This window comes from Sprattus sprattus (genome assembly GCF_963457725.1).
Source record: "Sprattus sprattus genome assembly, chromosome: 7".
Lineage (NCBI taxonomy): Eukaryota > Metazoa > Chordata > Actinopteri > Clupeiformes > Clupeidae > Sprattus > Sprattus sprattus.
Genome location: NC_137926.1, coordinates 8,255,303 through 8,279,287, shown reverse-complemented (window position 1 = coordinate 8,279,287; position 23,985 = coordinate 8,255,303). Strand labels below are relative to the sequence as shown.

General features: G+C 48.2%; 1 protein-coding gene across 2 annotated transcripts; it reads right to left on the bottom strand.

Moving 5' to 3' along the window:
* Positions 1-1,307: 1,307 nt before the first annotated feature.
* LOC308368511 (MOB kinase activator 3B) lies at positions 1,308-23,628 on the bottom strand (the record flags this gene model as incomplete). 2 transcript variants are annotated; one of them, XM_080842696.1, is made up of 3 exons in its annotated part: positions 22,997-23,628; positions 5,563-5,777; positions 1,308-1,337 (listed from the first exon to the last, which is right to left on the bottom strand). In XM_080842696.1, exons 1-3 carry the CDS (start codon positions 23,412-23,414, stop codon positions 1,308-1,310), a joined length of 663 nt encoding a protein of 220 aa, XP_080698822.1. In that variant the 5' UTR covers positions 23,415-23,628. The 2 variants fall into 2 exon arrangements, with proteins under 2 accessions (XP_080698822.1, XP_080698823.1); XM_080842697.1 differs by having other exon boundaries at positions 5,575-5,777.
* Positions 23,629-23,985: the final 357 nt, after the last annotated feature.

The window sequence follows — 23,985 nt, the reverse complement described above, 5'->3', positions numbered from 1 at the left end:
AGAGATTAACATATGAAGAAAAACAGAGGTATTCAAACTGCAGTTTTAGAAAACAACAAACCAATGGAAAAAAAAGAGTAAATCAAAATGTCAATGTTGTTAATTATAGTCCATTTCAGGAATGCTACACTTTTGGACCGACAGGGACAGTTTGATTGTGTGTATTTGTGAGTGACCATGTTGAAACAACAAGCTCACATCCAGAAAGACTGTACTGAAATTATACTCAGGAATTGTGTCTTCGATAATCACACCCAACTTGATGAGCCAAGCAGCAACACACCTAAACTACAGTTCAGTTCACCACATAGACAGGATCTGGACAGTTCAACAACACAATAATGTCTGTACAGGTTGTCTTATGCTACTAAGAATCACTTAGTGACCAAAAGAGACGCCCTAAAAAGTTCTGGAACGAATTCAATGATCTGCTTCTCATCCACACGAGTTCTCCCATCAAAATCCATACACTGCACTGCAAACGCTGCGTAGCCCAGGAAGGTAACATTGTTGAAGGTAACTTTAATGTTCTTTGTTCTTACGTTCTAATGATAAAAAGAGGATTACCAAAAGTCACTGCAGGTCCAAACAGCCTGACTAAAGTTACAAGTCAGTTAGTTAAAACCCTTATCAATGTATAGGCAGTGGCCAACCACTTAAAATGAGTTTGACTGGAAAATGTTTTGGCAGTCTCCACTCCAAAAAACCTCATGGAAATTAGAAACACATAGAAGTACTAAAATATTTGTGAAAACTAGTAGGAAGATCAATTTGTTTAAAAAAATAAAACTAATGAGTCCACAACATCATTGGAAGAATATCAGGAATTAAGAGACAAAGTTAAATAAAAACATGTTACGCACTGAAGATGTAATAGAGTCAGCAGAAATTCCGAGCAGATGAACCAGAACTAGGCGGACACTACCTCTACTGTGATTCGGGAGTAGTTTGCTGAACTACAGTAATTGTTGAACGAGAGCGCCATCTTGTGGACATTATCGTTGTAACACATGTAGTGTGCAGATCTCAACAGTAGGGGGTGCTGTTTTGCTTAAACGTCTGCCGTGCCGAGGCTAGGAGAGTGGGGTAAGGTGTGTGTGTGTGGAGGGGTGGTGGTTTACAGGGCTTGTTATATTTGTTAACCCTGGCAGCAGGTTTTCTTCCTGGCTCTCAGAGCCTAGATGATGTCATCAAGGTTTAGAGTCAGTTCTGCCACTGCTGGTGCTCCTCCCCTCTCCATGGCAACCTCCCGTACACAGGGTGGGGTTCCAAAACGTGGTCTCTAGGGTGGCCTGGGCCACCGGCACTCAATGACACATGCGTGAGGTCATCTCTTTCTGCAAGTGAAAAAAGATAGAGAGAGAGAGAGAGAGAGAGAGAGAGAGAGGGATGGAGAAGTGGTAGAGATGTTAGAAATAGATGCGTAGAAATATAAAAACATTGCATTGACACACATACATTGCTTTGAGTCTAGCACTGTTGACAATGACAAACATGTCGTAAAATAAACTGCATGTGGACAGGAGTATCAGAGGGGAAGAGATCCAGCTAACAAGCTAACCCGTGCCTCCACAATGTGCTAATGAGGCAGTGGGGTGGGGGGAACGTCTCCCATAGGAGCACACGTCTCACACACCACTGGGCTCAGCACACAGGTGAGGACTGTGGGGGCGGTGGACGTGTGTGTGGACCTGTGCGTGTGGACGTGTGTGTGGATGTGTGTGTGGATGTGTGTGTGAAAAGTGGTGAGTGTGAGAGAAATGGAGTGAGCAGAAGAGTTCCAGTTGGGGTGTGTGTGTGTGTCATGGAAACGATGTGTGAAGTAGATATGTGTCTGTATTTAAGTGTGTGTGTGTGTGTGTGATGAGAGTGTGTGTCCGTGCACACAGAGGCAGATGTGTTTCGGCAAGGTTCGGCAAGCGGTCACTCAGGGCCTGTCCTCACATCTGGGTCAGCCAGACACACACACACACACACACACACACAGACACACACACACACACACACACACACACACACACACACACACACAACTAGACAGGCATAATACAGGCACTCGTTCCACACCACCAAAACAATCCACCCTTCCCTCCCTCTACCCCTCCTCTGTCTCCATCCCCCACTCGCCTCGCTGCTCCCCGCCCTGGTCCTCCCTCCATCACACATCTGGGTCCAGGGAAGGAGAACACACTCAGTCATTTTCACAAACAGGTTTTACATTTTAGAGCAGATTTGCAGATCATTGTGTGAGAGCTTTTGGGTAAATGTAAAGTGACTGGGTCCCGCAGTTGTTTGGTGAATTGCATTTCAATTAATGAATTGCCAAAGGTGTGTACCACTGCATGTGATCCGTAGACACTGTTGGACTTGGGTCTTTCATTTCCTAGATGGAGGTGGACTTTGGCTGGCCCAGTCCACCTTGATCTCTGCTGTCAATCATTCACTGATGCTGCCAACCTGTAACCCACCCCCTGTTCATGGAAAAAACCCTTCCACTGGTTTAATCACAGACTGCCCATCAATAATCCACCAAGAAGATGCTCTGGACTGGACTGGACTGGACTGGACTGGGCTTTTGTCTTCAGGCAACACAGGTGGGGCAGATGGGTAATTAGCACAGATGGAAATCCTTAAGTGTGAATGGAAAGAGATCTCTTACATGAATCTGCATGTGAAACTCCATCGTGCATCTTAGGGATTTCTCTCTCACACACACACGCACACGCACACACACACACACACACACACACACACACACACACACACACACACACACACACACATAACTTAATTTCTCCATTGCTGAGAAGTATCCCATTCCAGATTGATGGGCTTTCAGTACAGGAGTGCGGTGTGCGGTCCCCACCCCATGCGTGCTTTAAAACAGCTCCTTTAATGCAACATGTGTTTGTTTTTGGAGGCGCTTCAGTCTGATTAATGAGGCCGTATGTAACCCAAGCCTGTGAGGTGACAAACCTGAGCCTGCCACAAATAAAGAAGGATGGTCTCTCTCAAAGGTCTCTCTCTCTCATAAAACACGCGGCAAAAACAGAACTCGTTTGTCGTAATGGAGCCCATCTAAGCTAGCGTCACCTATAAATAGCTCTGAATAAGAATGAGGTCAGAGCCTGATGGTGTTTCCACTGGAGACGGAGAGGTGCGGTCAGTGGGTCGAGTGGCAGCTCAGGTGTGGGACAGAGATCTGGGTGGCAGCCAGGGCAGCTCACCTGGCCACGGGCACGGGCACGGGCACGGGTACACTCAAGACTTCACACTCGAGGTCACAGACACACAGAGAGACTGACAGACGCAACCACACACACACACACACACACACACACACACACACACACATACATACACACAATAACCATCATCCAGATGAAGTGAGTGAGAGAGGGAGGAAGAGAAGGAGACAAGGAAAAAGCGAGAGAGGGAGAGAGAGAGAGCGAGAATGATTTATCCACAGAGAGAAAAAAAAAACACCCTGGTCCTTACTCCACACACTCATAAACCTCTTTCACCGATGATATCATAACCTTGGTCGCCACTTTACAGTTATCACCTCTTGTTTCCCGGTCAGGCCCATAAACCCGTAAACCCAACCTAGAGGGGCAGGGTCCCAGCACGGCCAAATCACTCATAAAGATCCCATTCTCTTCCTCCGCTAACGTGAAGCCTCTTTAGAGCAAAGCCGCACTCCTCCTCATTACCGCTGATGTCTTCCCTCCGTCTGCCTTTGGTACTGATGAGGATGATAACGATGTCTGCCTCTCGCTCTGCCCAGCTGCGTGCTGGTCCATCCCCATCGTTAGCGCTGCCACGGTAACAGATGGTGCCCACTTCCAAAGCATCGTTTTGTGGCATAAACTACATCCTTTAACTGAATGATGGATCTCTGTATCAAACTTATAGTTACTGTATAGATACAGTACATGAATTACAACCTTACATGATGTATTTCTTACTAATGTTTCAAAAATTGTAGTCAAATTTAGTCAAATGTCTTAACTGCTACATTCCGTCTCTTTGAATTCAAACATCTCTTGCAGGTGAGAGGTCCTGCATGTGCCTGAGTGGGAGTCACATACTGTATGTGTTATTACAGTTCCAGTGCAGACTGACTGCCATTTACTGAGCTTGCTAGGCAGAAAGGGCTTGGCCATCTTGACCAGTGGCTGGGACTAGGCCTCCCTTCTTTGATGCCCTTCTCTTTATTAGCTTTTCTCCGTCATGGTTAAACAGTCGTTTGCTCCGAGCCTGACCATGAGAATCTCTCGGGCCGGCTGGAGGGAGAAATAAACAGCCATTGTTCACACTGCGTGTGCTCTGGTCTCTTGGCTACAGACGATCATGGAGGTGGCACTGATTCCAAAAACTCATTAAAGCTTTTTTTTTTTTTCCAGATCCATCGCTGGAAAACAGAAGGCTGGAGATGAATCACTGTTGACCAGTCAAACATCTCTCTCAGCGTCTCAGCTTGAGTTTGCGTGTGTGTGTGTGTGTGTGTGTGTGTGTGTGTGTGTGTGTGTGTGTGTGTGTGTGTGTGTGAATGCGTGTGTGTGTGTGTGTGTGTGTGTGTGCGTGTGCGTGTGCGAGAATGCGTCTCAGTGTCGATTGGTGGGATAGACAACACGGCCCGATAACTATCTCTGTTTCGCATCTAAAAATTGTCATGTTCAACGGACAGGCTCATATTGTATAAGGACGACAGATTACAGTCCCCCGATAAGAAAAGGCCAGATCAGTGGGGTCATGTGGAGTGCCGTGGCCACGTGCAGGAGGTCAGGGGTGGCTGGAGCACTCACGCTCACGGGAGGCTAAAGGAGTAGGGGTAGGGGTCGGCAGCAGGTGGAGCCAGATGTTGACCCTGCTGACCCTGAGCTTTTAATCTACTCTCAGCCCTGGTGTTCAGAAGGGCTTATAAAGAGTTAGAGATGGAGAGAGAGAAAAAGAGAGAGAGAGAGAGAGAAACAGATGGAGAGAAAGAGATGATGGGAGCTTGTCTGTAGGTATGCACTTGCCCCATGAATTTCATTGTGTTTCTCCATCACTTGTACACACACACATACATACACACACACACACAGACACACACACATAACTTCAGGCTGTATAAAGGTTAGACTAACTACTCTGGTCTACCTGCACAGCATCTAATGTGTGGTGACCAGGCTGGTGACATCAGCGGTGAGTCATCATCTCAAGTGTCAAGAGTACTGACAGACTGACAGACAGAAGGACTGACGCAGTGCGTTCTATGGAAGCTGACCTCACTCTGTCTACGGATCTAAGTCTATGAGTCACCTGGGGTAGCAATGACCATTTCCTGGAATTACACACAAAATGCATGGAAACACAAAAACACACACACACACGCATACACACTCACACACAAACACACTCACACACAGACACAGAGACACACACACACACACACACATATACACACACTCACACACAAACACACGCACACACTCACCTACACACACACACACACACACACACACACACACACACCCATGCACACACACACACACGCACACACACACACACACACACTTGACTCCTCACCAGTGGCTCCAGCTCCTTGCGGTCTATGAGGTTGAGCTCGGTGCAGAAGTAGTAGAAGTGCTTGTAGCAGGTGTTGACGTGGGCCTCGGCGCCCATCTGGATCATGCGGTCGAAGTGGTGGATGTAGACGTGCACGAAGACGCGGAACAGCCGGCACAGGATCTTCTTGCAGATCTGGATGAAGTTCTTGGGGAAGGGAATCCCTGGAGGAAGACAGGATGAGAGAAGGGTAAGTTAGAGAGAGAGAGAAAACGGGAAAAAGGAGGCCAAACGAGGGGGATGGATGGAGGAGGAGAAGGGAGGATGAGGAGGAGGAGAAACTGGGACAGGGGTGCCGCGGAGTGATGGATGAAGTAGGCCGAAGCGAAGGAGGCGAAGAGGACTTACGAAAAGCGAGGGGGGGAACGGAACGACAGAGTGTGCGGACTGATAAAGTTACATTTTCACTCCAAGTACCATGCAGGATGTTGAGGGCGTGGGGCTATCATAACCCTACATCTATGTCCTCCCACAGGCCCCCGTGAAGCAGCGCTAACCCCCCCGCTCTCCTGGACCAGATGAGAGATGATAACAGGGGAGAGAGGCGGTGGTGATGGGGGGGGGGGGGGGGGGGGGATTGGAGAGAGGGGGGATTGGAGAGGAAACATGCAGGAGCTCAGGATCAGCTGCTGTGTGGTCTGTTCCGTTCTGTTCTATGACGAGTGGGAGAGAAGCAGAGAGAGAGAGGGGGAGAGAGAGAGAGGGAGGGAGAGAGAGAGAAAGAGAGGTAGAGAGACAAGAGTGAGAGAGAGAGAGAGAGAGGTAGAGAGACAAGAGCGAGAGAGAGAGAGAGAGAGAGAGATACAAAGAGAGAGGAGGAGCAGAGACATAGAGTGGCTCCCTGACTCCTACTGACTGAGCTGATAACAAGGTAATCCCAGACAGAAGAGATTAGTGTGACACCCCCCTCCCCAGAACCCCACTGGGATTACAATCACAGGTAGAGACCATCAAAGAGAACACGTCACCTACGAGACTCTCCCGTTTCACAACGACGCGAGACAGCGCTACCCGCCCCACTGGGGGCTGGCGAGACAAGCCTCTTATGGTTTGAGTAGATCTGACTCGGATGACATCACCAACACAGGGGAATACAGTCCTTCCAGAAGATTCCCAGCACAGTGAAGCATCTTTTCATCGTATGCCCATTCAAGTTGGTAGACAAACTACATACACACTCAAACTAAATCTTGTATTTCAATCAGGTATTGAAGATCTTAATAACAGTCTAAACATCCCTGCCGCATCCTGCCTTGTTGGTGATAAAGTTGACTTCCTGTGATGCAGGATGAGTAATGTCTCCTGTCCGCTAATGCTCAGTGACATATTCATGTCAAACGCAAGCAAGCGGATGGGGTTACTAATGACAGACGCACCACGGCGGACACCGGTGCCAGTGCTAGCCCCCTGACATCGCAGCACTGACCCCAAATCAGTTAAAACAAGAAACAAAACAATTGTGCGGTGACCAGTGTAGCAGCATGTGTGCGGACTCTGACCTGCACACCTGCGGCTCCTGAACCAGTGCCAAGACGCTGTAACTGACAGCACACCTTTAGCCTCCCGCAGGAAAACAGGATGCCTTTCGCCCTCCGCCAACCGCACATGCGTGGGGATAAAGGGAAATGTTTTTCTCCTTTACTGTTGAATGGCCATGAGGTTTCGGTGTCAGGCTGTGCTGTGCGCTCGGTCGCTTTCACCTCTCTTTAAGCAGGTCAAACCCCATTTAGATTTAAATGTCCGCCACAACGGAGAACTAGCCACGCTAGACGGTACAACACATTACGGTAACGTAACGCTAACATCTAAACACAACCATGCGTAAACTAAAGACAAACAACAATTAAAAACAACAACAACAAAGTACAGAGTTAATGAAAAAGACAAAAGGAAGGATCTTATGTGGCAGTAAGGACAATATGGGATGCCATCGCACATACAGCGTTATCCCAAATATTCCTGGTATTCATGATGATGTGTGCATGCCAAACGGGACATGTGGGAGGGGGAATGTTTGGTCTTTAGTATGGGAGGAGGGACGTGTGGATCTACATGGCATCTGGTGTGACTGCGCACAGCTCCCATCTTCTGTTTGCACAAGAACTCCATTAGAATGAATGAATGAATCGGAATTACACGGCTTACTCAAGAGGAAGAGAGAAACTTTGTGTGTGTGTGTGTGTGTGCGTGTGTGTGTGTGTCTGCGTGTGTGTGTGTGCGTGTGTGTGTCTTTATGCACATTTCCATGTATATGTGTGTGGGGTCGGAGGGGGAGCAGTTCACAATTAGGCAGGCATTGTTTCCCAACAAAAGCTTACTATAACCAGCTCAGCCCCGTGTGAGACTGGGCTTTGTGTGTGTGTGTGTGTGTGTGTGTGCGCGCATGTGAGTGTGTGTGTGTGTGTGTGTGACCCCAGTTTGCAAAACTTCAAACAAGGGCCCTCAGTGTTGCCCGCGCATCAGGCCATGGTGGCCAGGAAACACTCATTTGCTGCAGCAGACTGATCCTTCTGAGATGCCTACGTCAAGCAGCCTGCAAAACCATCTTACGCCACACTTTATAAACTGCCTGAATTAACTCACCACTGCCTACAAGCATCTGAGTGCTTACAGAATATCATTAAGCAAAGCAGAGGATTTAAAATTGCATTTGACTTCCAAATACCATTACTTCAAAAGTCCTCTGTTTTTTGTTATATCCTCTTTATCAAATCAGTTTGCTGTTGGACTGGTTTCTCTATAGTGTGCTGCACTTTACCACCATCAGGGGGCAGGAGTGAGCTCCACACCAAGGCTGCTGCCTTCAGGACAAATGATGAAAACGATGTGTGTGTGTGTGTGTGTGTGTGTTTGTGTGTTTTGGCTGAGGGCACCCCAGGGCCAAGTTCTTGCCCCCCCCCCCCCCCCCGTATCTCCAGACTGGCATCACCCTAATCCACACAATTGGCTAATCCATTGCATAACCCCTGGTGAAACCTGCAATCCATACACGGCATTGTGTTTATGTTGTTTTCACCGGGAGAATCCTCATTGCTGGACTGGGTCCCTAACCCAAACGGTGCCTGTCCCCCTGTATCAAATAAATAGCAAAGCCCTTTACTCCTAGGGCCTCTAACAAAATCAAGTGTGTGTGTGTGTGTGTGTGTGTGTGAGAGAGAGAGAGAGAGAATGTGTGTGTGTGAGAATGTCTGTGTGTGTGTGTGTGTGTGTGTGATAATGTGGGTGTGGGAGAATGTGTGTGTGTGTGTGTGTGTGAGAGAGAGAATGTGTGTGTGTGTGTGTGTGTGTGTGTGTGTGTGTGTGTGTGTGTGAATGTGTGTGTGTGTGTGTGTTGGGTAATGGTGAGCGCAGGGCCCTCATACTGCCTGTCTGTTCTCACTACCACCAGGGTTGGGATATAGTAGGTCAGAGGGCCCTTGCAGTCATAATCTGTTCCTGTAAACTCCCATGATAGCATCCTCACCAAGAGATTACAGCTCACACACACACTGGAGAGATCATCCTTTCAAAAACAGACCCAGAGCAAGAAAAAGAGAGAGAGAGAGAGAAAGAGGGAGGGAGAGAGAGAGGGAGAGAGAAAGAGTGATTATAAAGAAAGAGAGGAAGTGAAGATACAAAGAGATTAGAGGTGATGAGCGTATGTAGAAGAGAGAAGGAGAGAAAAAGAGAAGGAGAAAGGGGTAGAGAGTGGAGCAGAGAGATGGAGAAAGAGAAAGAGACAGAGAAAGAGAGGGACAGAAGGAGAAAGATTACAAACAGTAGTGGAGTGGAGATGATGGGTGGATGTAGAAGAGAGAGAGAACAAAAGAGAGAGAGAAAGAGAAAGAGAAAGAGAAAGAAAGGGACAGAAGGAGAAAGATTATAAACAGTAGTGGAGTGGAAATGATGGGTGGATGTAGAAGAGAGAGAGAACAAAAGAGAGAGAGAAAGAGAAAGAGAAAGAGAAAGAAAGGGACAGAAGGAGAAAGATTATAAACAGTAGTGGAGTGGAAATGATGGGTGGATGTAGAAGAGAGAGAGAACAAAAGAGAGAGAGAAAGAGAAAGAGAAAGAGAGGGACAGAAGGAGAAAGATTATAAACAGTAGTGGAGTGGAGATGATGGGTGGATGTAGAAGAGAGAGAGAATAAAAGAGAGAGAGAAAGAGAAAGAGAGGGACAGAAGGAGAAAGATTATAAACAGTAGTGGAGTGGAGATGATGGGTGCACGGCTCTCTGGGTCTGTAGTTTGAGCTCCTGCGGTTCTGGGCGCGTGCGACTGCTCTGTCATTCGCCCTGCTGACCACACTGATGTGGACACACACACACACACACACACACACACACACACACACACACACACACACACACACACACACACACACACACACACTGATGTGGGCACAGCGCGGCCCCATTCCACACGGGGATAATTACAGAGAGATGGGAAGCAGCCCCCTACCACACACACACACACACACACACACACACACACACACACACACACACACACACACACACACGTTCAAACAAACACAAACACACACACACACTCAAACATAAACCCACACACACTCAAACATAAACACCCACACACACACACAAACACAATCATAAACACACACACACACACACACACACACACACACACACACTCAAACTAACATACACACACACACACACACACACACACAGACCCCTGGGATGGTCACTGCGCCTACATGGTGGGTTCACCGAGCAGTCAGCCCTTCCACAGATCAACATGCCCTCTCACCAAACGACTCGGCGATACAAATCTCAAACCCTCATCCGCCAGGGACAACACACAGAGAGGGGAAGGCTACCAGGAGATAACACAAGAATCATCTGTCTGTCTGTCAGAGATAGAGATTACAGAAGGGTGACCTATTAAAGAAAGGGCTTTGACCACCCCTCCGATGGCCGTCTGCCGCTCGTAAAGGCTTGTCTGGGACGCTGCACCCCAACACACACACACACACACACACACACACACACCAAACTCACACACACACACACAACAATCTGATGTAAATCTGATAAGAGGCCCTTTGATGTTGAACATTAAAAACAATCTGCTGGTTAGTGCGATGAAATCTCTGTGTGATGCTGTCAAGGTTGACTTCTGTGACTCCACAAAAAACTCTGCGCAGCATCAGACAAAGAAGTCTGACTTTCGGAGATCTGTGAGAGGAAGTAAAGGGGATCTCTATTCTTAGACGGAAACACTTTCGTTTATTATTCCCGTAAAAATAGCCTTGCATAAATCTGTCTCATAACGTGGACATCGAAGGGACACTCACTGAACAATCCACGCGTCTTTACACAAGAGGTGTCAGTGTATTACATCACTGGGCACTTACTTCAGCTCTCACTTTGTCAGAGAAAACCCACTTCCTCCTTTTCGTCATTTTTATTTTTATTCTCTCACTTCATTTTACAGACGACGGTGTTCTGTCACACCACACACACTGTTCTTCACTCCGTCACTATTCATCCCGCACACGGGCTTCCACATGGATCATGTACGACACGACTGAGATGGAAAGATGAACACTAGGAAAAGAGTGATATCAAAGGGTGACGGCTAGTTGAAAAAGAGAGGGAAGGGGAAAGAGAAGAGTGTTTTTGGGGGGGTGTTGGCTGTGTTCCATGAGAACACAGAACCTTCTTCCCGCCAGGAAACCGTGGTGATGGGATCAAAGCAAAGGGGGTAAATGAGAAGCGCCTGCACCCTGCAGCTGCGGGACCCACCCCTCCCTCCCTCCCTCTCTCTCTTTCTCACCCCTCCCTCCCTCCCTCTCTCTCTTTCTCACCCCTCCCTCCCTCCCTCTCTCCCTTTCTCACCCCTCCCTCCCTCCCTCTCTCTCTTTCTCACCCCTCCCTCCCTCCCTCTCTCTCTTTCTCACCCCTCCCTCCCTCCCTCTCTCCCTTTCTCACCCCTCCCTCCCTCCCTCCCTCCCTCCCTCACTCTCTTTCTCACCCCTCCCTCCCTCCCTCTCTCCCTTTCTCATCCCTCCATCTCTTTCTCCTCCCTCCCTTTCTCACCCCTCCCTCCCTCCCTCTCTCCCTTTCTCCTCCCTCCCTCCCTCCCTCTCTCTCTTTCTCACCCCTCCCTCCCTCCCTCTCTCTCTTTCTCACCCCTCCCTCCCTCCCTCACTCTCTTTCTCACCCCTCCCTCCCTCCCTCTCTCCCTTTCTCATCCCTCCATCTCTTTCTCCTCCCTCCCTTTCTCACCCCTCCCTCCCTCCCTCTCTCCCTTTCTCCTCCCTCCCTCTCTCCCTTTCTCATCCCTCCATCTCTTTCTCCTCCCTCCCTCTCTCCCTTTCTCATCCCTCCATCTCTTTCTCCTCCCTCCCTCTCTCCCTTTCTCATCCCTCCATCTCTTTCTCACCCCTCCCTCCCTCCCTCCCTTTCTCATCCCTCCATCTCTTTCTCCTCCCTCCCTCTCTCCCTTTCTCATCCCTCCATCTCTTTCTCCTCCCTCCCTCTCTCCCTTTCTCATCCCTCCATCTCTTTCTCCTCCCTCCCTCTCTCCCTTTCTCATCCCTCCATCTCTTTCTCCTCCCTCCCTCTCTCCCTTTCTCATCCCTCCATCTCTTTCTCCTCCCTCCCTCTCTCCCTTTCTCATCCCTCCATCTCTTTCTCACCCCTCCCTCCCTCCCTCCCTCTCTCCCTTTCTCATCCCTCCATCTCTTTCTCCTCCCTCCCTCTCTCCCTTTCTCATCCCTCCATCTCTTTCTCCTCCCTCCCTCTCTCCCTTTCTCATCCCTCCATCTCTTTCTCACCCCTCCCTCCCTCCCTCCCTCTCTCCCTTTCTCATCCCTCCATCTCTTTCTCCTCCCTCCCTCTCTCCCTTTCTCATCCCTCCATCTCTTTCTCCTCCCTCCCTCTCTCCCTTTCTCATCCCTCCATCTCTTTCTCCTCCCTCGGGCTGCATGCAGCTCCACACCCAGCACACTTCAGAGGGCCTGATGACTTCAGATCTGTTTTACAGTCAGGGTTATGGGGGGGTTGAACTACTCATCTGGGCAAGCCAGCCTCCTGTCACCACCCCCCAGTCCGCCTCGAGGCTACCTGGACATAAGGCTCCCTTACAGATGTCTTTAACCCCCCCCCCCCATACACACATTCACCTAACCTTTAACCCCACGGTGACCTGACCAGGGTGTGGAGGCTGCATCCAGTCAGGGTTAGTGTGATGTATTGTGTTTGCGCTTGCCGTGTGCATGTGTGTGTGTGTGTGTGTGTGAGAGAGAGAGAGAGAGAGAGAAAATGAGAGAGAGAGATTAAGTCTGCATACTTATAAGTGATAAAGTCGGCGTATGGTGTTTATTTATAAGGCAAACAAAGAGAAAGAGTGATATGCATGAAAGTGTACATGAGTGTGTACGCACAAGAAAGGGAGAGAGAGAGACAGAGGCAGAGACAGAGGCAGAGACAGAGACAGAGACAGAGGCAGAGGCAGAGGCAGAGGCAGAGGCAGAGACAGAGACAGAGACAGAGGCAGAGGCAGAGACAGAGACAGAGACAGAGACAGAGACAGAGACAGAGGCAGAGGCAGGAGAGAAACAGACCCAGTATTAAACCAAGGGCACAGTACTACATGCATAACCTCTGATTCAGCCCACAATTCCACACTGACTGACCCACATCAGCCTGAGGTCTCCCTCTCTGCTCTGTCTTTCTTTCTATCCTTTGCCCCATGTAAAGTATGTGTGTGTGTGTGATTGGTGTGTATGCGTGTGTGTGTGTGTGTGTGTGCGCCTATGTGTGTGTATACTGTATCCTGTCTAGGGATATGGGTCAGGGGCCATCTCGAGTATAGACAGAAAATGCCAGAAGCCATGGTCTCATTATGTCATTTGATTTTCTCTCCAATCCTGGATTAAGCCGAGCTTTTTTCATTTCACACGAGAGGACGAGATCAATCCAGCTATGGATCCTCAGAGAGAAATCAAAGCAAGGTCTCACTTCTGTACACTACAGCTACATTTCACTGTTTTTCCGAGACACATGATATCAAACCAGTCATGGCATGCCAGAATAACATGGTGTGATTTCTCTGTTGTGTTTAATCCTGACCACGGAGAGAGGATCAGAGATTACACAGGCAGGGCGGGCCAGGCCGGGCCGGGCAGGGCGGGGCGAGGGGCCGATGGCAGGGCCTGCAGCCCGTCTGGCTGACGGCGGAGAGATGATCCGTCACTCGATACGCAAACAGTGGAGCTACAACAGCATCTCGTTCCCAGGAGAGGATCCCATCCCCTGGAGAGCGAACGGTGATGCGTGCCGAGAGAGAGAGTTGTATGGCAGCCAAGTGGTAGCGAGACTATGCTAAATTATAGACAGTTGTGTAGCAGCAAAACTGTAGCGATACTATGCTAAATTATAGAGAGTTGTGTAGCAGCAAAACTGTAGCGATACTATGCTAAATTACAGTGAGTTGTGTAGCAGCCAAGCTGCAGCGAGACTATACTAAATGACAGTGACTTGCGTAGCAAGATTATGCTAAATTACGGAGTTGTGTAGCAGCCAAGCAGTAGCGAGGCTACGCTAAATTACAGCGAGCATACCGCCTGCTGAGAGTACGGCCACAGGGAAATGCTCCGCTGTGAGAGATAGATCTGTCATCAGCTCCGATAAACGACTGGATGTGGAGTCGTGATGGCACGTGTCTGTGGTGGCTCTGTGACAGATTACATAGGACGTGAAATAAATAAAAGTATGACTAATGACTTTAAGGATACAAACATGGCCGACGAACCACTGGGCCAATGTCACTGAAACCCCAATGGGACAGAGGAAAATAGAGACATGGGAGGGAGGGAAGAAGAGAAAGAGATAGAAAAAAGATGGATTCCTTCCTTCCTTGGCTGTCGCCGCAGAGTTACCAGATGGTGAGTGAGAGAGGTGAGCTCGTGTTGGAATGGGTGAGGGAACATGAGGCCCAACGGCATGCTGGGATAGCTGGTAGGATCACACCAGCTGAGTGCAAAGACGACATCACAATCCAATCTATCTGGATAACCTTTTAAACACTACCCATGACTGACAAAACAAGGAGCACACACACACACACACACACACACACACACACACACACACACACACACACACACACACACACACACACACATAAATCCAGCAACATGACATCTGACATCATTTCAAGAATTCTAGAGACACCAAGATACTAAGGGGCAGGCGAGTGGACATGGAGATGTTTAGGGGGCCATTTATCTGTGTGTTGCTCAAGAGTTCTAGAAGTTTTGGATTGGAGTTGGAGTGTTCTAGAGAGTTCTGTTTTGGGGAGCTCTGTAGTTCTTACTGCAGCCCCATTAGCCTACTTTAAACAGGACTGCAGGAGAAACACTGTGCTGGTAGGATGTCCTGAGGGAAATTGGAAGGGGGTGGGGGGGTAGTTCTGTGAGACCACCCATGGAGCTATACCCCCCCCCCCCTCCCATCCCAAATCACCACATACAAACCCCCCCCCACAATCTCAAAGCCACTGTCCCTCTCCACTGAATTAACTAATCTGCCACCTGCTGAACAGATAAATCAGAGGAGCTATACCAAACCACCATCACACAGTGACAGACACAGCAGAGAGGCAGACTGCTGATAGATAGAGCAGTAGATATAGCCATATAGCACAAGATAAAGCCATATAGCCATATAGCACAAGATAAAGCCATTTATTATACGGCTCTTCAGAATGTTCCAAAAAGTACCGTTGATTTGAATGGGCCATCCCTACGTCATACCCATACATTAATTCCTGCTAACAGACCTCTGCGAAAGATAATCACCGCTGTCATTGGCAACGGGTTTTGTACTTCTAATTCACATCTTTCATATCATTCCGCCAGAAGTCCAGTCATTTTAACGCAACAGTAGAGAGTAATTTGAAGTCAGCAAGTAATGGGTTGCTATGCAACACCTGAAACTTCAAAGTTCTATTTGCTTGAAGAACTATTTATTTCTAAACGGGACACATGAAACGGCACCTAAATCATTAAAAAGAGATATGTTGGAGGAATGTCTTCTATAGTACCCGTATAATAAGCGGGATAATGTATTGTCCGTCGGTCATTCTACAAAAATAATTCCCTTCGGTACAAAACAACACCCTCCGCTGCGCGTCGGGGTGTTGTTCGCCCCGTCGGGAATTATTTTTGTAGAATGACCTCCGGACAATACATTATCCCTTACATAGCACAAGATAAAGCCATATAGCATATAGCACTTGATAAAGCCATTTTGCATATAAAACCATATAGAAAACGGCACCTCAAAGAAAGCAAAAAGCGAACAAAGCGTTCTTTCTCCTATTTTATTTTCATTTGTTCTCATAACACAGTGACTCAGCTTTGTTTTTTGGAGCGAAAGAGGAGAGAGGAGAGAGGATCGAGAGTGGAGAGAGCGAGAGGAGAGAGCGAGAGAGGAGGGATAGAGAGAGCGAGAAAGGAGATAGCAAGAGAGGAAAGAGGAGAGAGGAGAAAGAGGAGAGTTAAAGAGGAGAGAGGAGACAGGAATGAGGAGGGAGTAAGAGAGGAGAGAGGAGATAGGAGAGAGGGAAGTGGAAAGGAGAGAGGAGAGGAGAGAGGAGGGATAGAGAGAGCGAGAATGGAGAGAGGAGAGAGGAGAACTCAGGGCTACAGAGTTGTGCTGCTGACTGGGGCCCGACCCCAGCCAGGCTAATGAGTGGCCCTGGCCTTGGGTAATAATGAGTGGCCCTGGCCTTGGGTAATAAGCGGACGGCTGTTTGTGTAACGAAGCACAGTTATCAGGACGTCTCTGGGACAGAGGCAATCTGCACATCTCTGAGGCTTTAAGAGAGAGAGAGAGAGAGAGAGAAAGATTTCTTTTGAAACTGATGTGAGGAGACCCAGTTTCTAAGAGAGGACAGTGGAAATGACAAAAACAGCTCAGACAAACGCAGGTTAACTGGACAGGATGGCAGTTAAAATAAAACAAACAAATGAGCCCTTATAAAGTCGAGACCACCCACTTTACTTAGGGTAAGCAACATTCCAATTTTTACATCCCAACGCTGCTATGAGCAGACTGATGTTGTTCTAATGTTGTTCTCTCTACTACAGTCCGTTGATAGAAGAACCACATTCAAACAGACAAAAGACATAAAATCAAATCAAATAAAAGTATTGTACCTATGTCGACTCAAACCCATGGTATTGTCATACTGCAAAAAACCTATAGACTGATGATTTCTGTCAAGCAGTCAATCTCTCCTGTTTTAAACATCACAGTCCAGCCCAAAACCTCTCAGAGACATTCTGAGCCGCACTTCCTGGATACGTGTATCCCACTCTAAACCACTGTTGCTAAGCAAGGAGAAGAGCTGACTTGGTCTGTGTAATGAGGTCAGGTCCCTTAAATACATGTTATTCCAGAGAGAGAGAGAAGGTAGACATTTCGAGACATGCCTTTAGGAGACTCCAAGCACAACACAGACTTTTAAACAGTTTAGGCTTTGGGGTTGTGTATAGACTCAGGATAATAAGGGATTTCCAAATGATGATCTTCTTCTAGGCCTAACGTCTCATCACTCTTCTGCCCTAGTGAGTGCTCTGATATACTACCCTCTTCCCCATGACGGATGGTAAACGTTTTCCAGCAGATATCTCGGGGTGTAAGCAAGCGTCTAATGAGGTCAGAGGTCAAATGACCCTCCTGGTGTCATGACACAGGAAGTGACATTCTGGCAACAGGAACATCCTTTCCTCTGGGTCTAAGAACAGGCTCTTCCATTTATCTGCTTTTAAGAGGGGGCTTCTTTAAAGAATTAGAATTATGACCTCGTATCAACACTCCATTTAGTTTGACCCCAGCAGAAGGGCTCTCTCATAAAAGTGGGATGTACTCCAAGATAAAGAAGCACTTTATTTTTTTTAAACGGACTTTAGAACCATTAGCTTCCTTGAAAATGTCCACAAGATCAAACAGAATCCTTTTTGATTCATCGACTCCATTCTATCTCTGGATTGATCAAAAACACATACTACCGAACAGTTTGAAAAAGCCTGAGACAAGGAACGACATGAAATGTTTATCTATGACATGCTAACCCAGGAGGACATCTGTGAGGGTTATGGTGTGGGATGCAGACTGAGTAAAAGTGGGTTGATGTCTTAATCATGTGGTCCACAGACGGTAGAGGTGTGAGGGGCAGGCTGAAACTGGCTCCAACACCTGGAGGAAAACATCTGGACTACGGCATGCTAGGTTTCCATGACAACAGCACAGAGTGTTTGGAGATCACAAGAAGTAGGACACAGGAGCGGAATATAAAACAACAACTAACACCATAAAGTACCAAGCACTTAAATATATAAAACCCTATGCCTACCCCTCATGGGCCTGTCAATTAGAAACACATATAATTATTGTGTTACATTATAATACATTATAATGTTATCTGTTCAAAAGTATCATATTGCGTTAACATTTTAATGTAATGCCCTTTAAGGAGATAGGTGGAGATTATGAGGATCAGCATAGCAACATAGCAGTGTTTACTTGTTTACATATTTCCCCAGTACCCCTAGGGGGCCTGTGATGACAAACACCCGCCTGCTCTGAGGCAGCTGATTGGAGAGTCTACAGCAGCCAGAGCCTCTACAGTAGAATACAGTAGAATACAGACAAAACAAGCAGCTGATTGGAGGGTCTACAGCAGCCAGAACACATACAGTAGAATACAGTAGGATACAGACAAAACAAGCAGCGGATCGGAGAGTTTACATCAGCCAGAGCCTCTACAGTAGAATACAGTAGAATACAGACAAAACAAGCAGCTGATCGGAGGGTCTACAGCAGCCAGAACACATACAGTAGAATACAGTAGAATACAGTAGGATACAGACAAAACAAGCAGCGGATCGGAGAGTTTACAGCAGCCAGAACACATACAGTAGAATACAATAGGATACAGACAAAACAAGCAGCGGATCGGAGAGTTTACAGCAGCCAGAACACATACAGTAGAATACAATAGGATACAGACAAAACAAGCAGCGGATCGGAGAGTTTACAGCAGCCAGAACACATACAGTAGAATACAGTAGGATACAGTAGGATACAGACAAAACAAGCAGCGGATCGGAGAGTTTACAGCAGCCAGAACACATACAGTAGAATACAGTAGAATACAGACAAAACAAGCTCAGCTAAACACAGGACCCAATGAATTTACAATGGGCTTGTAATGGCAGCACACAATAACTGGTAAAGTAGCAACCCATTCACGGCCACAGAACGCCCGATCATCAACCTCCACAACAGGAGTAGTCTGGCCGGCCATTAAAATCATTCTTTTGTCCACACGAGAAAATGTTAGGGTAAGCATGCGTGTATGTGTCTTTGTGTGTGTGCGTGCGTGTGTGTGTGTGTGTGTGTGTTCAGAAAGCCCTCTTGAAATCCTCTTAGTGGAAGCCAAGGCACAGGCAGCCAGTAATTTGCCCGACTGTAAAACGTGTGAGCGGAGAGGACGTGAACTGGGGCGCATTCTGCCTCCGTGGTTCAGTCGAATCATCCCCAGAAGCCAGAGTGCCTCTGCAGGCCTCGTGTGTCATGGCCTTTTAAAATAAAGACCTTCTTACAGGGCAGACGCAGTGGGGCAGAGTGTAGCACACACACACCCCTCCAGACAAACTGCACTCCTCTACCAATCTGTAAAGTAGCCTCATGTTACATAACCACCCCAAAATACCCAGAGGGGGGCGGGGGGGGGGGGGGGGTAAGGGTACAAGGCCTTCTATTGCCCCCGAAATGAATAATAAACACACTGATACACACACACACACATGCTTGCTTAAAATTCAAGTGTCACACATACCTACCTTCACAGACATGCAGAGAAATGTGAATACAATGGACACAGACAAACACACGCACACAAACACAGACACACTCACACACACACACACACACACACACACACACACACAAACTGCTGAGTTCAACAGGACCATTTTCTTCCTGGTGCTTATAGGTAGTCTTTGATCCTCCACAAAAAGGGTTACTTGAAAAGTAGTTTCACAGTCCCATGAAAAGGCTTGATTGTTACAATTGATACTTCAGTACAATGTGTCCAATGAGAATAAAGGAGGAACGGGCCATTATCTCTCTCATTGATAAGTGAACAAGCTAAGCGAGCTGAACAGCGCCAAGAATGGAATGCTATTCTCATATCTACTTCGATAGCATTGTCTCCGTTCTTAGAAGTTCTCGTCTTGCAGAATGCCTGTCCGTCTGCCAGAGAGACACTACATCAGTTCCTCCATTCAGCCCACACCTTGAGATGATACCTACTATGGTGTGTTTGTGTGTCTCTAAATGTGTGTGTGTTATGATACCAGGTCTGATATCCTGTGTCCCCGACACTGTCGGTTGAGCTCAATGTTCCTGGTTCCTTGTCACCGGGGCGTGTACGCGTGTACGAGTGTGTGAACATGAGCACACGTGTGTCACACATTCCCTACGGTACCCGGGTTCAAACGCCCTAAGCACGAAACCAAAACAGATGCCGAAGAACATTCCGGAGTGCGGGCTAATCCCTTTCTGCTGACTCCGCTCAGGGGTTTAGAGGGCAAGCCCTCTCCAGGGGATCCTCCCCCTCCCTGGTCCCAATGTTGAGAGAGGTAAGGTCACAGCACCATGCCCATGCCCAGCCATGACCATGCCCATAGCACATGTACTCTCTACTGGACTCGCACCCACTTCCTCGCCCTCTCGCTCTCAGGAGCTTATATATGCAGTACAAGCTGGCTTTGTTTAGGAAAAAAATCAAACACAGAACATTTTAATATGCCGAGTTCCAGCAGAAAGCTGCGTCAGCAGAAAATAACGTTCTCTGGCAGAATTGGTAACACGTGAATGAGGACCCTTGGCACAGGAACAGTAGTGGCTTGGAATTACGAAATGACACGGTGTTGGGGAAATAAGGAAACAATCCACCAAAAATCCAAAAGCTTTCAAGAAATCAGCTTGCCGCTTGTTGATTCAGCTGCTATTCCATATTTAGTCCATTCTTTTCTCGTTTTCACCGTGAATAAAACATGGCTACTGTATACAAATGGAGCTGTGGCTAGGGCTACTGCTAGGCTGCGCATGCCTGAGGGTGAATAATTGATGCATGTGCTGAGAGCACTGAGGGACCTAAAAAAATGAGGGAAGAGAAGACAACAGAGAGGAGGAGGAGGAGGATGAGGAGGAGGAAGAGGAGAAAAGGGGCTCTAAGGTTGCCAGTGACTCAGGTGCTCGTGTACGCCTGTGATGGGGCGGACAAAGGGTTCGAGGGGTAGGGTTTCAGTGGCGGAATGTTAGTGGGAGCAGGACGGGCCTTGGGGGATCAGATGGCCCTGCATAATTCACAGGATATGGCAGATACAGTTTCCTGTCAGCGATAGCCACCACCAACAGGGCAGACCTCAGGGAGCCTGCACGTTTCTGAGAGAGACAGAGGAAGAGCAGGAGAGAGAGAGAGAGAGAGAGAGAGAGAGAGAGAGGGAGAGGGAGAGGGAGAGGGAGAGGGAGAGGGAGAGGGAGAGAGAGAGAGAGAGCTCTGGAAGTCCAGACAGAGCATGAGAGAGAAAGAGACAGTATTTCTGAGTACCTATAACTGTCTAGCCGTACAGATGACAGAACAGTTGGCGTTCTGTTATTACAGGCAACCAATAACTGTCTAGTCTGCACATTGGCAACCAACTGTTTGATTACATAGCGGTGAGAAGTCAGTGGAAGATAGATTACAGATAGATACATTTCTTTGTTTCTCTCTCTCTCTCTCTCTCTTTCTCTTGCAGACTTACTCTACCCACATAAGCATTATGTCTGACCCTGTCCAGCACAGCTGCTCTGCCCTGGCTCAGCTTGAACTGATTTTAAAAGTAAACAAAACGCCAGCCTAACTATAAATCGGCTTATGCATCAAATGGGTGGATCGCTGGCACAAATGAAGAGCTGTAAATAACATGCAGAAGAGTTTGTAATCTCATCCCGAAAAGACTTGAAAGTATCAGGGATAATCAGAGAAGTGGTGAGCACCACAATGTGACCGCAAGGATTGTGAGAATGGCCCGAGCCGGCCTATCTCACGATGTGGGTTGTAGGCTGCTGGAATGGGGTTGCAGGTAGGCAGGAGCACACACAGCGCAGGAGATATTAAGAATAGCTATACAGTACCAGTCCAAAGTTTGGACACACCTTCTCCTTTTTTGAGAAGTTTTTTATTTACTTTTATTATTTTCTTCATGGTAGATAACACTTTTTTTGTTTAGTACATCATTCCATATTTGTCTTTCGCAGTTTAAATGTCTTCAGTATTAATCTACAATGTAGAAAATAATAAAAGTAAAGAAACAACTTCTCCAGAAAATAAAAGGTGTGTCCAAACTTTTGACTGGTACTGTATATTTATTAACACAGGGTATCAAAACCCCCAAAAATATAAACTAATCAGGGTAATCACAACCCTAAAACATAGAAACACAAACACGAAGGTTTCACACATATGACCAGTAAAACTAGATGAAGCCCAGAGGGAGTCCTCCTTCCCTGTACTCAAGTGGCAGCATCATTAACTTTATCTCACATTTTTCGACAAGTTCTTGTAGGCCACCGACGCTAAACATTTTTGAAGAGTGAAGCGCTAACTCCTAGCCTGAGGGGCATCCTGTCTAGTCCTGCCACCTGAACACAGCAGCCTCGCCTCTATTTTCATGCTGAGACCAAAGCAACGTGAAATGTCATGATGACAGTTTTCATTTTCAGACTGCCAAGTGTTGGAGCTCAAGGGTGTGATGAGGTCAAGTAACATCAACTGTCAACACAAACTAATCAAAAAAAGTGTAGGCATCCTCATTGAGAGGGAGATCAATCCTGCTAGGCCATAACCCATCTTTCAACAACTCTTCAACTTCAACTTTCCCAAAACAAGATTCTGAATTTGCTACTTTATTCCATGATTTTAGGAGAGCTAACATCATACTCTGTCAATGGTTCTACTGAAGCTGCACAGGACACTCTCACTTTCAAACACTGTGTGGGGGGACATTGACGCGGACTGGCGTTTCCGGAGGGGGTCAACACCTGAGGGTCTTTTACTGTACCCCCTGAAAGTGCCCAACACTTGTAAGAAAAAAGCAACCGGTCAAGATAGGGTCAAAGAAACCCTTGAGCATACTAGACCTCCCGACTGAACCACCTGAAAGCAACCAGTCAAGACAGGGTCAAAGAAACCCTTGAGCATACTAAACCCCTTGAGCATACTAGACCTCGTGAGCGTACTAGACCTCGTGAGCGTACTAGACCTCTTGTGCGTACTAGACCTCTTTGCCTGGAGCACAGTGTTGTACTCACCTACGCTGGTGGGGAAGATGTCCTCGTTGTTGATCTGCACCTCGATCCAGTCCATGAGCAGGCTCATGTAGACGGGGGCGGGCAGCGGGGTGGGCCGCTTGTACTTGTGCTCGTCCTGCCAGCGGTACTCGTAGCGGGGCCCGCCGGACATGACCGGGCAGCTCTTTTCCGTGCAGAACTCGCAGACGGTGCCATAGATGAGGTTGATCCGGTTGAAGAAGTCCACCACGTGCACGGCCACCCAGTCGTTGAGGTCCTCGCCGTGGGGCACCTGCACCGCGGCGCGCAGGTCCACGCCCGAGTTGAGCGAGGCCTGCGCCCGCTTGTGCAGCTCGAAGCGCTGCGTGCCCGGCTCGAACTTGCGCTTGGGACGGAAGGTCCTGTCCTTGTTGAAGACCTGCTTGAGCGCGATGGACATGCTGGCGTGCAGGTCGGCGGAGGTCAGAGAAGGGGAGGAGGAGGAGAGGGGGGAGGGCAGGAGGAGCAGGCAGGAGGGGGGGCGGAGCGGGAAGACCGGCGAGGGTTTCTCGGCCGACCTCGGAGGAGAGGAGCGCCCCTCAGTGGAGACGCTGGCGCCAATAGTAGTGCTTTGAGGCGGCCAGGGGAGGGTGGAGGAGACGCGTGAGGAGGTCTGAGGAGACGCGTGAGGAGGTCTGAGGAGGGTGGAGGAGACCGTGAGGAGGTCTGAGGAGGGTGGAGGAGCAGGTGAGGAGGTCTGAGGAGGGTGGAGGAGACGCGTGAGGAGGTCTGAGGAGACTGTGAGGAGGTCTGAGGAGACTGTGAGGAGGTCTGAGGAGGGTGGAGGAGACGCGTGAGGAGGTCTGAGGAGACTGTGAGGAGGTCTGAGGAGGGAGATAGGCGTTTTCTCGTCAGAACCTGGAGGTCAGCGTCAGGGCATGGTCTGTAGGGAGGAGAGAGAAAAGAGGACATGTGAGAAATGGAGCGCTGAGGAATGGAGGCATGCCTTTACAGGAGACGTCTTCATAGCC